Genomic DNA, 17362 nt, shown 5'->3' with positions numbered 1-17362 from the left:
TTGAAACCTTCCTACAACCTACTTTAATGTTTATTCACCATCCAATCTGTTCATAAGGTTAGATGAAGTGAAATCACTAATTTTAGTTCCATCAAAACCTCCGTGATCTCTAGATGTTTTTAATGATAATCATCCAATTCCTATTGTGTGGTCCACTTGAGCTTATGATCTACTTCATTTTCTGGCTCGAACCCTAAAAAGGATATGGCAAAATAGACGAGTGGTGTGGATAAAACACATACATTATGGTGGGCCCCACTGATTTAGCCCTTATTTTGGTACGTCTCAAATGTGTGTTGTATGATCACACGCCCTGTAACTCCTGTGGGGACATATTTGGACCGGAATCCCCTGCAACATGTTCGGTAGGTAGCACATGCAACACTTGAGCTTTTGGCGATTACAATGCTGTGTATGTAACACATTAGGTAGGTAGCACGTGTAACAAACGAGATTTTTGGCACTTACAATGATGCGTATGTAACATCCATTCCATCCATCGGTTGTGCCTCCTCAAGATCACCCTACATAGAAAGAATCAGCTCGTTCCTAAACTCTAGTGGGCACACCAAGGGAAGAATATAGTAAAGTCACGGCTAAAACCCTTATACTTGCTCAGTGTGGCCTACATTAGCATTGTATCAGGATGATTTTTTGGATTTTATATAATCGTGGTGGGACCTACCTGATGAACTGGTTGGTTGGAATTAAAACAGTACGGATAAACAGTATGGTGGCCCAGGAATGTTTTTATGGTGGACGTACCGTTCTCACTGTTTCCTGTGGTGTGGCCCACTTAAGTTTTCGATCCGTATGAGTTTTTAGATCTAGCTAGTAAAGAGAGGTTTTCAAATGATGGACGGAGTGGATGTAATATAAAGATCATAATGGACCTACTGAACTTGGGTGTTCCACACTCTTTATGCGACTGGTGGTGGAGGATCTGGTCCCACACCTGCCGACTTACAGGATAGAAGAGATGATTGTCAACAAAACTACTGAAGGAGGTAGTCCTTCGTTGTTAATTGGCGTTAGCAGTAGGACCTTAAAAAATGAGGCAGATACAAAACTCAACCGAGCTATGCTACCGGAAAATGTAATTAGGGAAAATCCTATCATTGAAACCTCCCTACGTCCACCAAGATGTTCAGGTGTCATTCATACCATTCACAAGGTCATTCCTAGTGAGATGAACTGAAATCATAAAAATACTTGCCTGATTCAAAACTTTTATAGCCTTGGGAATGTTGGAAATCGTGGACATTCAAAACTTATTAATTTCTGTTATTGATAGTCCCACTTGAAATTTAGATCTATTTTATTTTTGGGCCATTGGGCCATTTCCTAAAATGATTTAGAAACATAGATGGTTAGGCTTGGTTTCTAACAAGCCTTACTATTGGCTTTATTGGGGGATGCGGATTTACTGCTAGAGACTTTGGCAGGAAGTTCCTGCCTGAGAACTTAGGTGGGGCCCATTGTGATGTTTGTGAGAAATCCTTCCCGTTGATCCATTTTATGAGTTCATTTTAGGACATGATGCCAAAAATGAACCGTTTCCAAAGCTCAAATGAGCCAAAAACGTGATAATTGAACATCCACATTTGAAACATTTGTGGGCCACAAGTGTTTTGAATCATGCTAATATTTGTGATTTCATCATCCTAGTAGGAATGAAGTTATTAACGGTATGAATGGCATGTAAACATCACTGTCGAACCCAGGTAGGTTTCAACGGTAGGAATTTCCCTAACCACATTTTCCTTTAGTACGGCCCACTTGAGCTTTGGATACGGTTCATTTTTCATATCATATCCTGAAATTAACTCACAAAATGGATGGAAGGTGAGGATTTCTCACAAACATCACAGTGGGCCCTACCTGGGTTCGCAGCGCAGGAACTTCCTACGAAAGGCTTTCGCAGAGAATCCGCGTCCCTTTATTGGATATCTGCCTGTGGAAGCACCTTAATATGTATTAAAACAAATGAAAGAAAATGAAATTTTAAGTACATGCATAAAAACACATAAATTTTATGTGAAAAACTCTTGTGGAAAAAAATTATGGTACAAAGCGATGATCAATTTACTGTTCAAATAAAATTACAGAGATTGAGAAAACTTACTTTCAAAATCCTATTTCTTTTCATGAGAGAAATGTTAAAAATATTACTCCAAAGGTTTACTAACACTTGAGCCTTATTAGCACATGAAACACGGGACATATGAGATCAAAAAAGTGAATAGAACTAATGGTGATTTTGGCATCACAATTTTAATGGACCCTACCTTGTTTCCTATAGCAAGAAGTTTTTGAAAAGGCTTATGAATGGTAGGCAATAAATGAGACCTGGCAGAAATTTGATTTGATTGTTACCATGTTTTATTTAGGCCTTTGATGTAGAGCGGGTCGCGGACAATTACATGGCCAAGATGGATCAGAAAAGGCCCGGTCGACGACAGAAGTGATCCAGACCATTGAACCTTAAATCGGGCATATCTTGCAATCCGGAATGAGTTATGTGACGTAAAATATATGATTTTGGGGTAGAACGAGCTACTGAAGCCAACCAACCCCGCTATGCCGGGTTACGCAGCCCAGAATTGTGAAAAACCCCTGAATTGACGGTCGTTTCCCTGTTTTAATTTCGTTTTTACTATAAATAGTAAGTTTTAGTTTGATTATAACTCTTCATCCGTCGGGCTTTAGGAGTTGCGCCCAACGTGAAAAGAGCTTAAAATAATTAGGAGAACGGTTTGGTGAAGCCAAATAGGACACTTACTATTTTTGGCCGAAAACCTTGCGCACTAGTAGACATCACGACCGTCTATAAATAGTAAGTTTACTATTTATAGTAAGTCGTGGATTCTAAGAGTTTGAGTTGTAGTTTGATTCTAATTTCTTTCCCATTGCTTGGTAGCCCTATTTAAAGGGTTGTAAACTCGTTTTTATTCATCAATTAATCAATTTCGAATTTATTAGAATTTATTTCTATTTTCTGCTTTCTTTCCTCGTGGATTCGAGAAGTCTCTGTGAGGAGTCCAGAGAAGCTCCGTGGATTCGGAATAGTTATCCTCATCACGTTCATCCCTGCGTCAGCCTTCCATTCAATTTGTCATATCATTTCAAGGTAAACGCACAAAAGTGAGCAAATCCAAAGCTCAATACCATATAACAAATAATAGTAATTATAGTTTTGAGTTTTGAAATTGTGAGCTTTAGGTTTCTACCATGGGTGTGGATTCTTATGATGTAAGGTCGACAAAACAAACAGCAATGCCGCGGATAAAACACATATATCATAGTAGCCCATGTAAAGTTGTGCCAACAAGAGCTGCAGGGAATTTGCTCTCATATTGACAGTCCCATGATTTGATTGGGTTATGCGCCGTTGTGAGAGAAGGCTATTATGAGGGAGTAATTCATCAAGCTACAGTGTGGGGAAACTTTATGATGCCCACCTCGATGTATGTGTTCCATCTACTCCGTCTATTCTTTTGTCCTTATTATTTTAAGGTCTGTAGCTGAAATCAAAGCATATCCAAAGTTCAAGTGGACTAAAACATAAAAACCTTATTGAAAGCTTCTTAAGGTCTATATAAATCTTAGATTAAGCCTATATTTGTTTTCTTCTTTATTTTTTGGCTTTTGTAATCTCATAAATAAGTTGGATGACAAAGTAATATCACTGAAAGCCCTAAAAAAGTTTCAATACTCCATCAGGTAGACCACATATGTACTGGGAAAAAGATATGAAGGTCAATACTCATAAACATTAGCAGTGCACCTGATAAGTAGATCAGCATGATTATTTGCGAACATCCATTAAAACTCACCTGATGAATGGCTCGGATCTCTTGCATGAGTCCTACGGGACGCACCTCTTTGTAGTTCTTGGACTAGAGCGCTCTCTAACAAAGCTCTGTGGGGCCCACAATGATTTATTTTTTATATCCACTCTCTCCAACCACTTGTGCAAGATCACATTAGGATCTGATCCTAAAACTAAGGACGATCTAAAACTAAAGTGGACCACACCACAGGACGAGCTGAGTTTGAACGCTTGCCATTGAAGCCTTCTTGTGGCCCACCGAAGTTTTGGATCATGCTGGTATTTGGTTTTTCACTTTATCCTTGTGCGAGTCAACTTATGAATAGGTTGGATGGAATATAAACATCAATATGCATCCCAGTAAGTCTTTAACGGTGGAGATGACACATACGAATCATGGTGTGCGGGCTCCTCAACAACCAGTGCGTCCGACAAACAAATAGTTAAACGAAGGGCGAGATGATTGATACTCTAGCAGAGTATGGCGCTTGATACATAGTCACTCATAGTTATACCCAGATTAAACCGATCAAATTGTGTAACCCACCATTCCTAAGTCAACAGACCCAAAATCATATTGATCGAACAATCCCAACCTCTGATTTTTTGGCACTTGTTTATTGAAATAGGATCGTCGGACACATTTCATTCTTAACTGTCAACGAATGTCCACCGATCTGATGGTCGGATAATGAAATAAGCCTAATTTTTCATTGGTCATGCATCCAAATTGGGACCATTTATTTATATTATTTAAATTCCTTGTATGCTACGTATGCAATTTCTAAGTGCATGTGTACCGTCCATGAATTATAGCACCACCATATCAAAGTTTTATTTTTTATATATATTTTGTGTGGAGAAATTGACCACTGTAAATACCACCTTTTACCCGGCGTCTTTTCAAAGTGCTCCCAAGCTTTACTTTTCCAAAGTAAACTATTCTGTACGGGGACACTATTTGCAGCTGAAAATATTTTGTATTTACGAAACATCTATAGCTACGTTTATAATCCGTAGCTATAAGTTGTGAATGCAAGGGCATCTTTATCTGTAAATAGTATGTCCGTAAAGAATGGTTTACACAACGAAAGTAAAGCTTGAGAGCGTTTTGAAAAGACGCTGGGTAAAAGGTGGCATTTACCGTAGTCAATTTATCTATTTTGCTTTCTAAAGCCAATGACCAAATGACTTGTATCCATCAGCTAAAGAGTTTGTTGTCGCTGAATTACTAATGGAGAAATTTATGACTGAACCTTAGCTTTTATGCATGTCTTTTCTAAGTGCTCCCAAACTTTACTTTTAGATGCTAAATTATTCTGTACGGACATACTATTTGCATAGTGAAATTTTTTTGTACGTAACTGAATTCTATGGCTGCGGATTATAACCGTAGCTATAGGAAAACACGGCAAACCCAGAATGAAATTCAAGGCAAAAATGAAAGTCAACAGTGATGGATATGGCTACGGTTATAATCCGTGGCTATAGATTTCAGGATGCAGAGGTACTTCCATATGCAAATAGTATGTCCGTACAAAATAATTTAGTTCGCAAAAGTAAAGTTTGGAAGCGTTTAGAAAAGACGGTGCGTAAAAGGAGGGGGCTTACAGTGGTAAATTTCTCTTACTATTGTTGTCCTATTGTGGTGGTGTCTTTTGGGTAGGCTACCTACGGTGGGTCCCACTGCATGAGATAAGTTTTTTCACGGTAAGACGTCTGAAGGGAGCGGATTAGCTGTTACCCGGGTAATGCTCAGGTGTTATCCTAATCGTGTGGGGTCATCTTAATTTATTTGTTCTATATCTATGCCGTCCATCTGTTTTTCTATCTCATTTTATGGCGTGGTACACAACATAAGAAGATCTAAATCTCAGGTGGACGACACTGCTGGAAATAGGGATGAATGAACATTAAAAGCTTTTCATGGGCCACACAAGTTTTGGATCAAGATAATCCCCTTCATCCAGGTCTGCTTGGTATTACCGACAGGTTGGATGGCAAATAAACATTATGAAAACCTTACGATGGGCCCTGTGGAATCTTTAATGGTAAGGCACTCAATCACCACGGTTTCCTTTGGTGTGGTCCACCTGAGATTTGGGTCTGCTTGAGTTTTGGGATCACAATCTAAAATGTCCTAGAGAAACGGATGGACGGTGTGGATATACAACATATCATCAAGGTAGGCCCCACGGTCGGTAAGGGAAACACGCACTAACGGTATAACACCTAAATCCGCTCCCCCACTTTTGGCGAGGATTGGTTAATACTACCAATCCATGTCGTCCGTAGGTACTAATTCAGATACTCCCTTTTATTGAAAAGAACTGCTGATAACCCCCACAACGACATGCGGCTGATCGAGCCGTCCATCACGTGGGCCCAACAATGTAGATGGCCTGGATCCAAAATCAGGCCGATCCATCCATCAGCCAGGCCACACACCCGTGCATCCAATATGAGCTGTAAGCTATTACTCTAAACCGTCCATCTCATCTTACGAGCGCAGCGCATCTGATTAGTTGACCGGCTTGATTTTGGGACACGCCATCAAGTGGGGCCCACCTGGAGGCATGTTAGGGCATTTGGTCACGTGTGAAACAGTACCTTTCGATAGGTATAGATACTTCCACCATACAAGTACAACTGTATTGAGTTATGGAAACAAATCGTATTCTACAATTTTCCTTGTTTGGCTACGTCGAGGAGAACTGAAAATATTCGCGCAAGTAGAGATGGAAGACGTCAGTCGCGCTTCTATTGCTAAAGTTGCATGCGCGTGCTAGATCGGTTGGTGGGTCCTAGTGTGGAAATTTTCACTGAACGATAAATATCATTTTCTTAGGCCATATACGAGGAAAATCGACGGTTAGAAAAATATCACCAACGGTCCATATTCAACCTACACGTGTTTCATAAGTGGACCCACATGAAATTTTGGCTAGTGAATTTTCATGGCATATGGTCCAGATCTCGTATATGTGTTTCACGAGGCTACTTTTCGGCGATTCGCCTTTTGGGTTACCATCACGAATATGTCTTTAGAAAGTTGGTTACTTCAAATCTAAGAAATCGGCACAAACCAAAAGTAGAAGTGTTGTCGTTTGATACTCGGCAGTGTATGACGCTTGGTATGCAGGCGCCAAGATATTGTACAAGTGGCATGCCTTAACTCAAATTAAACGAACTTAACATTGGAACTCACTCTCACATGGTGATAATTCGTGTTGACATAAAAATTGTTATTACTTAGTTTTCAGCAATAACCACGTAAACATGACAAAATTGAAATTGTGGCTCAATTCAAATCGATATGTTAATAGAATTAGGTGATATGGTACACATTTATCTTTTATACAAAAGGACTTATCTATCCGAGTGAAGAATTGAATTCAGCATAGGAGTATAGATTCAAATTAATTAAAATTATCAGCTACTTGATTACTACTGCAAATTATATTAAAGAATATAAACAATGTGTGAAAAATAAATGATTACACTAAGAAAAGTAATTTACTTTGCAGGAAAAGTAAAGTGATCACCACACTATAAAATGTAATTAATTGATAATTGAAAAATAATGTTTGATTTGATTAGATTTAGTTGATATGAGAGTATTGTCATTCTAAATTTTTTTTGTTATTTATAATCTTAATTAGGCCATTTAGATCCGTTTGCCATAACTATTTAGCATTATTTGGCCTTCTGCTTGGATCATTTGTCCCATAACCACTCCTTTGAGATCGATATCTCCAACATTGCTCAATGCATTTCAACCATATTATCAAGAAATATTCGTTGTATATCTCTAGAAATCTTTAAAAACATAGCAAATTCATATAGATTACACGTAACTCACTTTGATTGTATCTTATAAAAAATAGTGACCATGGGATGAACAAGTTAAAATGATCCTAACTTGATATTTGTGGATACTTTCTATTTGATATCCTACCATTAGATATCTTTATTTTTAACCGTTCAATAAATGTCCACCAATCTAATAGGTAGAAAATCAAATAATCTTAATTATTGGTTCATGAAACATGTGACCTTGAATAATAATTTGGATAGTTTATTTTGAACTAGTGTATGATTCATATGCGATTTCTAACTTTTAAGTGCCTGCTTATCATCCATCATTCTCTGCCGGAGTACGAAGTTTTTCTCTACCAGGAGATAGGATATGGACCAAGCCTCCTGCCTGACCATGTGTTCACATGTACGAAGATTGTACGGGCAAGATTCTTGTAATAGTATTACCAGCGGATTCACAAATGGTAGTTACTCACCCTACACATGGCATGGTTGTAAGGGAATCCAGACCGTCCAATCTATCATCTTCTTCTGGATGGACCATCACTGAAGAAAGCACATGCAACAGATGGTCATAACCGTTGAATTTTCCCCCAATCAATTGAGCCCGCCAATATTTTGATTTTAACCATCCAATTGAAAGCTACCAAATAGATGGTTAGAATTGTTCAATCAATGTAGTTTTAAGAGGACTGCTAGATCCGCTATATTAATCACAGTTTGAATGGTCTAGATCGACATATGTATGTGCCACCTGTCGTAATTATTGGCAGGGACAGTTTTGGAACCTGTGGTGAACTACCACCATAGAGGGATAAGGATAGACGCGGATTCAGTGGATCCAGGGAACAAGGAGGTCGGTGGATACGTTACTGTGGGCCCACCGTGATGTATAGGTTCTTATCCACGCCGTTCATCCTTTTTTCCATATCACTTTAATGCATAAGTCAAAAAATAATGCATATCCAAATCTTATGTTGACCACACCAATAGAAAGATTGGGTATTGACACCTGCCATTCAAAACTTCCTTGGGCCCGCTGTAATGTTTATTTGCTCTCCAACCTGTGGGTAACATTACACACACTTCGATGAAGGAAAAACACAAATATAAGATTTTACGTACTAATAAGTTGAACTAGGGATCCGTTTCAATGTTGGGATCGTTTCCAAAATGAGCTGTAAAAACAGATAGGAATTTGCGTCCTATAGACCCAACATAGGACCCACGTTTTTCCATTGGACCTTAAAAACTTTTAATCATCAAAGTAGACTTCTGGTTGTATTAATAAATTTGAAAAGATGATAATACCTCTACTTTTTTCAGCTGGTTTACCTAACAGGCAAGGGTATTTTTGTTAAAAAAATCAACATCCGTATCTTAAAAATCACCTTTGATGAGATAAATTTTTGGACATCAAAAAAAAAAAATGCATTATACAGACTTGTCTACAATGCTAATTTTTACAGACAAATACATGACTGTCATACCATAGTCACGGATACAGCAACTTTGTGATTTCCTTTCATTTAATGCAACTCAAGGCTAGTATTTGATGTGATCTACTAGACCGTTCGATCTCCCTCCGTTTTGGGCTCATACTATAAAATGATAAGGGAAAAGGGTTTCATCCTGTAGTGGATTCTAAGCCCTATTGGATCACCATGATGTATGTGTTAAATTTATCCCACATATCTATTTCTACAGTTTATTTTAAGGCCATCAGCTCAAATATGAGGCAGTCATCATCCTCCACGAAGAGTTAGAATTGAACATTGCCATTAAAGACTTCTCAAGACCATAAAACTTTTTGGATCAAGCTGATATTTGTGTCTTCACTTTCTTTCGGATTAGAATCACCTTATAAATATATTAGATGTAAAGTTGACAAACATCAATAACCTTTTAACGGTTCGAATAATATACCTACTTTTTCCTGTGATGTGGTACATTTGAGCTTTAGATATGCATAGCTTGGGGTCATGTGGTAAAATGAGCTGACCAAGTGGATGCAGCGCATTCACAACACTTGCGCTCGAGCAATCTACATCTACGGTTCTCGTACGGGCTTCGTGGGGCTCACCGTGGTGATGAGTCCAAAAAGGAGGTAGAGTAAAGGCTTAAGTGGACCACACCACAGGAAGTGGTGGTGACAATAAAGCCCACTATTGAAACCTTCCTATGACCCACTATAATGTTTATTTGCCATCCACTTGTTCAAGAAGTGACATAGAATTGGATGAAGGGAAAATGTAAATATTAGCTTGATCCAAAACTTACGTGGCCCTAGGGAAAGTAGATGTTATACATTCAATCCCCACTGCTTCCTTCCTCTCATGTGGTTTACCTTTTTTTATTACGTGTACTCGCACACCCACACTCAAACTACAATGGGTGCTCGAAGCCATGACCTTGTGGTCTTTGATTGAGACATGAGCCATAGGGTCGTAGGCTTGGTGTGGTCCACTTGAGGCTTCAATCTCCATCATTTTTGGGCGTATCTTCCGCGGTCTTTTCTATTTGGAGAAAACATTGATACGCTGCTAGAGTATCGTAGAATGAAAGGGGGAATTACAGCATAAGTCTACAAGAGTATGTAATTTCGTACACATTCACCCACCAATTATAAATGAATTCACATACAATCCTCAATCCGAACCATCCAAATCATGTAACACTACTGATTTACCCAATCCAAAATCTCTCACTGATCGATAACCTCTCTATAACTACCAACTTATAGGACAGTAGAAAAAAATGGTTAGTATTACCCGTTCAATGCATCATTCGAGTTATACCCTATCCATAGTGGGGCCCATCATTTAGACGGTATGGATTTAGACACATGTCCACAAGTTTAAAAAAATCATACTCTTAGAATTCTCTATCAATAGTATCAGATATTCAAGACAACGTGCATCTTCATCAGGAGTTCGGATTCAGAAGATAAGAGAGAACCCAGGAAAGGAAACAAAAGGTAAGACATGCCCTGTAAGTGCAAGTATCTTTCTTTCTCTCCTTCTGATTTTATCTAAAATACTTACTTCTTTCTAAAACAAGACATTCTTCCATATACAGCATTTTTTTTTGCAGTAGTTGTTAACTCCTTATAAATTCATAGATATCTCTCTTATCTTTCAAAAATATAATTTTTTATGTTAGACTCACATCACATCTCCCATGGAAGAACATGCTACAAGTTCAAAGCAGGAGAAGAAGGAAGATCAAAGAGAAGGAGATCAACAGCTTGCTTCACTTGATGTGTATCTTTCTAGTGATGATTTGGATCGTGGGTCGATTGTAGAACTCAATTTATTAGATCGTTTCGATGTGGATCGATCAGAACAGTTCAAGCGGACCACAGAAGTGGAGCCAAGGGTATTTTCATGTCATTATTGTAAGAGAAAATTCGATAGTTCCCAGGCGCTCGGCGGTCATCAGAACGCTCACAAGCATGAACGAACGCTCGAGAAACGGGGAAAACGCATTGCGACTCACTACCCACATCAATTATCAAACATGAAGGCTTTTCCTCTACATGGTTCTTTTAATAGATCGCTTGGCATTCAAGTGCACTCAATGATTCATAAACCATATATTGGATTTCCATATGGACATTTTGGACGGTTTGGATCGAACATGGACCACCAGCCCGTGATCGGTAGATTGAATGGTGGTAGTATTAAAGAGTCATTAATCGGTGGGGCTGCTAGGTTTGATAGTGGTTGCAATCTTTCGATTTTAGATCCGAAGATGATGTCTCAAGAAGAGCCAAGCAGTGGCTACTGGTGGGCTGCTGGTAGCAATGTGAAAGCTAACCACATGGAGAATAGCTTGGACACATCTCTCAAACTATAAGTCTAATTTTTATTTCTTTATTTTAAGTTAGTGTAAATAGTGTTTTAGTTTTTTTTATTTTTTTTATTTAAGAATTTCTGTGTTTATTTGAGATATTTTTATGCTTTTAAATTTGGATTTTTTGTATTTTTTTGTGTTAGAGTGGTTTATTTATGAAACCATGCATCCAACATCAATATCAGATCTAAATGGCTCTTGCTCGGGTGGTAGACTCTCTGGAGTTTCAACACCCGGTCAGGGGTTCGAGTATCCATAGGTGGTGAAATTCCACTATGGTGTGAGTGTGTGTGTGCGCGTAAATTTATTTTTTTTTCAAAAAGGCTCTTCTCATTCCAAGTAGAATTAATATATATTGCTTTCATTCACGGTGGAAGTTGTGTATGTGTTTCTGTTACTGTTTCACTTCATACCTACTTTATTAAGGAGGAAGTGCTGTGTATGGATTTCTGTATTGTCATGCAACCATTCTCTTGGAAAAGATTTTATTTTATTTTATTATGGAATTTTATTTTATTTTTTTACAAAGAGGGAAAAGGGCATTTTCAACCTCATTAGGGTTAGGTCTGGCCACGGAAAAGGTAATAAATGTTAAAAATCTGACCAATCAGCCATTCATAGTCCTTTCCATTGGCCAAGCTAGGTTCTTAAACAGATCATAACACCAAGCCTAGGTTGGGCTATGGCAAAAGGTAGTAGGTCTGGGCAGCTAGCCCATCGCCCTTAGGTTTTTCAGTTCAACTGTAGGTGAGATGTTTTCAGAAACACCACAATGAGGAACCATTGATTGTGGAGTTGAACTTGGATTCTTAGCTTCTTTTTTTCTTTTTTTTTCCTACATAATTTGGTTTTTCATTGTGAGTGGTTGAGAACCTGACTGTTGGGCCCTCCTCAATCTATGAATTGTATATCCATGCTGTCCATCTGTAGGGTATAGTACAGAAAATGAAGCATATAAAAATTTTAGGTAGACTATAACACATCAAACAGTGGAGTGATTGCTGAATGCCTACTATTAAAATCTTCCTAGGGTCGTACCGTAATGTTTTTTGATCATCCAACCTGTTGATAAGGTTACAAAGACATGGATGAAAGGGAAAAAAATAAATATTAACTTGATCCAAAACTTTCGTGGCCCACATAAGGTTTTTATTGGTTATAACTAGTGTTTTCTGTGGTGTGGTCCACATGAAAGTTGTATCTACTTCATTTTTGGTAATGTACCCTAAAATAAGCTGGAACAACTGATGGACGACATTGATATTGAGGTGGGCCCTACAGTGATACCTTCTGGTGGGCCATAGCCATCATATGAGGGATGCGGATTCAGTCAAGTGGACCTGAACGAGTTTGACCAGGTTGTGAATATGGAGCCCACCTTGATGTAAGTGTTGTATATCCATGCCATTCATTCATCTTCCAGCTCGTTTTAGGACGTGGGACAAACTCATTTAGGTCCGGCTTGTGACATTATGAACAAGTCGACAAATAAATGGGCGCCGATTGCGTATTTAGTAATTCATCATTAAGCTACAGGGTATTGGGTAAACTTTGTGGGGCCCACTGTCCATCCATACATTTTACCCGATTATTTTAAGGCATGAGCCCAAAATTTAAGCACATCCAAAGTTGAAGTGGACCACGCTACAAAAACTGTGTGAATTGAATGCTTACCATTGAAAACTTCTTGGGGCTATATAAGTTTTGGATCAAGCTAATATTTGTTTTCCTTTCATTTACGTCCGCGTGACCTTATGAATATGTTCGATGACAAATAAACATCACTCCTCATTGTTTCTAGTGGTGTGGTCTGCTTGAGTTATGGATATGCTTCAATTTTGGGCTCATGCCCTAAAATGAGCTGGTAAAAATAGATGGATGACATGGATAGATGCATACATCATTGTGGGTCATACAAAGTTTACTTAGTATGCAAACCGCTTCCCAAATAAACATCCTTGTAGTCCTAGGAACATTTCAATGGTGGAAGTCACTATTTGCATAGTTCGTGTATGGTCCACTTGATTTTTGGACATGCTTCTAATTTGGGTTCATGCCCTACAATGAGCTGGCAAAATGGATGGACAACGTTGATAAAACACATATCTTGGTGGGCCTCACTAAGTCCTTACACCACGTTAGCTACCTAGTGTTGGGTTTACCTACCACACAATCCGCATCCACCATAAGAAGAACATTGGAATTTACAAGACCAACTTCCTTAGGTCATTCACCATAGATCTTTCGTATACTAGCTCATTGCTTTCCTATAAAATATGTGGAACATTGCATTCCGTTTATCATTCGGTCAGAGTACAGTAATTCTGAGTTCTCTGAGGCTATGATGTAGCGTCATTTCATTCGCCCGTTAGACACAAATGAGAACATACTCTCAGCCTTTTGAAAATTGGTATTGGCCCTTTCTGACGAGCATCCGGTGGAGCAATAGAATGACGCTAGGTCACAGCCTGGCAGAATATGCGCGGTGCACTCCCAAATTTCCATCCACCAACACTGCGACAAGCCAGATAGAATTTCCTTGACCACCAAAAGTGATGAGTCACTTCCCACCCCATTTTCATTCATGCAACAGCCAACACCTCCTTCGGACCTTGGCTTCTGGTTGGAGGAGCCATCCACATTCAGCTTGGAAGGGTCAATGAAGATTCCTGCCAAACACTTCTAACTTGCAATACAGTCCCAACTGAATTTTTGTACCTGCAAACCTGCTGGCATTATGGGCTATGCAGATCTCCCAAAAGATGAAGGATGGCAGCGCCCCTCAGTAACAGTTTCACTTTATTGTTGTTATCAGCCATAGGTAATTGCTGACCGCAAGTCATTAATGATGGCATCTTGAATATAGAACGTTCCGATTATCCAAACATGTCCACATGTGTGCTGGTTATGGGGATGAGCATGACCGTGTGAGTTCAAATTCGGAGTATGACTGGTTTGCCATTTTTGATTTGCTTGCTTGGATGTTTTGTCCATTTTTCAAAGATAGTAGCTTGGGCATACCCCACTAGACCGCCGGGACTCCAATTTGGTAGACCCCTCTACCGAGGGCTCCTTAATGGTCGGCACTTGTCAAAGTTATGTGAGGCCCACCATGATGTATGTGTTTTATCCACACCGTCTATCCATTTTTCCATCTCATTTTTGGGCATGAACCCAAAAATTGAGGCAGATCCAAAACTCAAGTGGACTACACAGTAGGAAATGGTGGGGATTGAATGCCTACTGTTGAACACTTCTTATGGGCCACAAAAGTTTTGGATCAAGCTGATATTTGTGTTCTTTATCCAAATATATATGACCTTTGAACAGGTTGGATGGAAATTAACCATCACGGTGGGTCTTAGGAAGGTTTTAATGTTGTCACCGCTGCTTCCTGTTGTGTGGTCCATGTGAGCTTTATACCTACCTCATTTTTTAGCTCATGCCCTAAATTGAGATGACAAAATGAATGGACAGCATGGATAAAACACATACATTATGGTAGGGCCCATAGAACTTTTCCAATATCGAAAGTACCGAGTACCAACCCAGTAGAACTAGAGGGGCCACTACCAAATCTGAGTCGATGATGGTAGATGAATTGCTGATCCTTAATCAAGCTCAATGATCTAGACTATTGATTGCTGGGCCCAACTATGATGGATTCTTTAAAAACTCCGAAATGGGAAGATCCTTACATCCATCTAAGATGGTTCCCTTGGAGAATAAAGCATTGTGGGGTCTTTGCTAAGTGGTTTTGATCGTTTAGTTATTAGCATCTTTTTTCGAGAATCACATAATTCTTTTTCTTTTTGTGGTTTTTACCCCAAAATTAATGGGAGCATATGATATACCCGGCCGTAGCATGCTTTGATTCTTTATATTCACTGAAACGTCCCTTTTAACGGATTATGTTTGGTGAAGAAGCACTGTCAAAATTGTGAAAAAAGGACGGTCCAAAACCGTCTCAAATGACCAAAAAAGATGGTCATGGACCGTCGCAAGGGCCGTCAAATTTTGACGTGTCGTATTACTTAAAGGACGGTCGAAAACCGTCATTCTTATTGACGAAAAAAGGACGGTCATGGACCGTCTCTTATGAGCCTTTAAAGGACTGTCATAGACCATCTCTAATGAGCCTTCAAAGGATGGCTATGAACCGTCCTTTAAAAAGACAGTCATGAACCGTCCTTAAAAAGGACTGTCATGGACCGTCTCGTATCGCTATTTAATGGACGGCTATGGACCGTCCTTTAAAAGGACGGTCATGGACCGTCCTTAAAAAGGACTGTCATGGACCGTCTCTTATGAGCCTTCAAAGGACGGCCACAAACTGTCCTTAAAAAGGACTGTCATGGATCATCCCTTATGAGCCTTCAAAGTATATTTTTAAATTTGAGATGATCAATATATACCTGTTACAATATATTTCATCGTATTCTTCCTGATATACACCTATTATATAATATATTTCATCATATTCACATTCATATCCATCTAAACCCAAACTACGTAAATCCAACATAAACTACATTCATCCAAACATAAACTACATCCATCCAAACACAAACAATCTTATCCACATTACATTCATCCACGCATAAATACACACAAGTTTAACATCATAAATAAAAAAAGGAAAAAAATCAGCAACAATTTTCTGTCTTTCATCTGAAAAAAAAAATATTAAACAACAAAATATTATAATTTAGAATCATGAAGAATTGCATAAACTTCTTCCAAAAAAGTGGGCACTTTTTAAAAATAAAACTGATCATTAAAATAAAACTAATGCAAGCAAATAATGCAAAAAAGTGTTTCAATTCAAGTTAATAGAAACAACAACAAAAATTAAAGCTTTGTAAAAAGGGACATGTGCTAAAAGAGATACATTCTTATTTCTTGCCATTTGATTGGGCTATATTATTACAGCAATTGAGTTTGGGTTCGAGATCAGGTTTAGGTTTGGGTTTTCAAGTTTAGGTTTAGGTTTAGGTTAGGGAGTTGAGATTAGAATTAGGTGTAGGTGTAGGTTTAAAGATTTGATAATACATTTAGGTTATAGGTTTAGATTTAGGTTTTAGGTTATAGGTTATAGGTTTAGGTTTAGGATTAGGTTTTAGGTTATAGGTTATAGGTTTAGGTTATAAGTTATAGGTTATAGGTTAAGGTTTAAGTTATGGGTTTTGGTTTTGGTTAAGGTTTAGGTTTAGGTTATAGGTTTAGGTTAAGGTTTAGGTTTTAGTTATAGGTTATAATATATAGGTTATAGCTTTAGGGAATTAAGAATAGGTTAAGGTTAAGGTTTAGGTTTAGGAAATCGGGTCCGGGTTCGGGATCGGGTTTAGGTTTGGGTTTTCAAGTTTAAGTTTAAGTTTAGGTTAGGGAGTTGAGATTAGAATTAGGCGTAAGTTTAGGTTTAAGGATTTGAGAATACATTTCGATTTTAGGTTTAGGTTTAAGTTTTAAGCTTAGGTTTAGGTTATAGGTTTAGGTTATAAGTGCAGGTAATAGGTTTAGGTTTAAGTTAGGTTATAGGTTAAGGTTTAGGGAATTGAGAATAGGTCAAGGTTTATGTTTAGGAAATCGGGTTCGGGTTCGGCATCGGGTTTAGGTTTGGGTTTTCAAGTTTAGGTTTAGGTTTAGGAAATCGGGTTCGGGTTTGGCATTGGGTTTAGGTTTGGATTTTCAAGTTTAGGTTTAGGTTTATGTTAAGGAGTTGAGATTAGGATTAGGTGTAGATTTAGGTTTAGGGATCTGAGAATACATTTAGGTTATAGGTTTAGGTTTAGGTTTAGGTTAAGGTTTAGGTTTAGGTTTAGCTTATAAGCTATAGGTTTAGAGAATTGAGAATAG

The 17362-nt window shown here is 38.4% G+C and overlaps 1 protein-coding gene across 1 annotated transcript; it reads left to right on the top strand.

The window, feature by feature from the left end:
- Positions 1-10576: 10576 nt before the first annotated feature.
- Positions 10577-11635, top strand: LOC131257530 (zinc finger protein 3-like). Its single transcript, XM_058258333.1, has one exon. The coding sequence runs from the start codon at positions 10832-10834 to the stop codon at positions 11507-11509; it is 678 nt and encodes a 225-aa protein (XP_058114316.1). The 5' UTR covers positions 10577-10831; the 3' UTR covers positions 11510-11635.
- The last annotated feature ends 5727 nt before the right edge of the window (positions 11636-17362 follow it).

The sequence above is a fragment of the Magnolia sinica genome, chromosome 10 (assembly GCF_029962835.1).
Source record: "Magnolia sinica isolate HGM2019 chromosome 10, MsV1, whole genome shotgun sequence".
Classification (NCBI taxonomy): Eukaryota; Viridiplantae; Streptophyta; class Magnoliopsida; order Magnoliales; family Magnoliaceae; genus Magnolia; species Magnolia sinica.
This window is presented reverse-complemented; position numbering and strand designations above follow the sequence as displayed.

Excerpts from the sequence above, each read along its gene's own strand:
- LOC131257530 (XM_058258333.1), top strand. The coding sequence starts at position 10,832 with ATGGAAGAACATGCTACAAGTTCAAAGCAGGAGAAGAAGGAAGATCAA.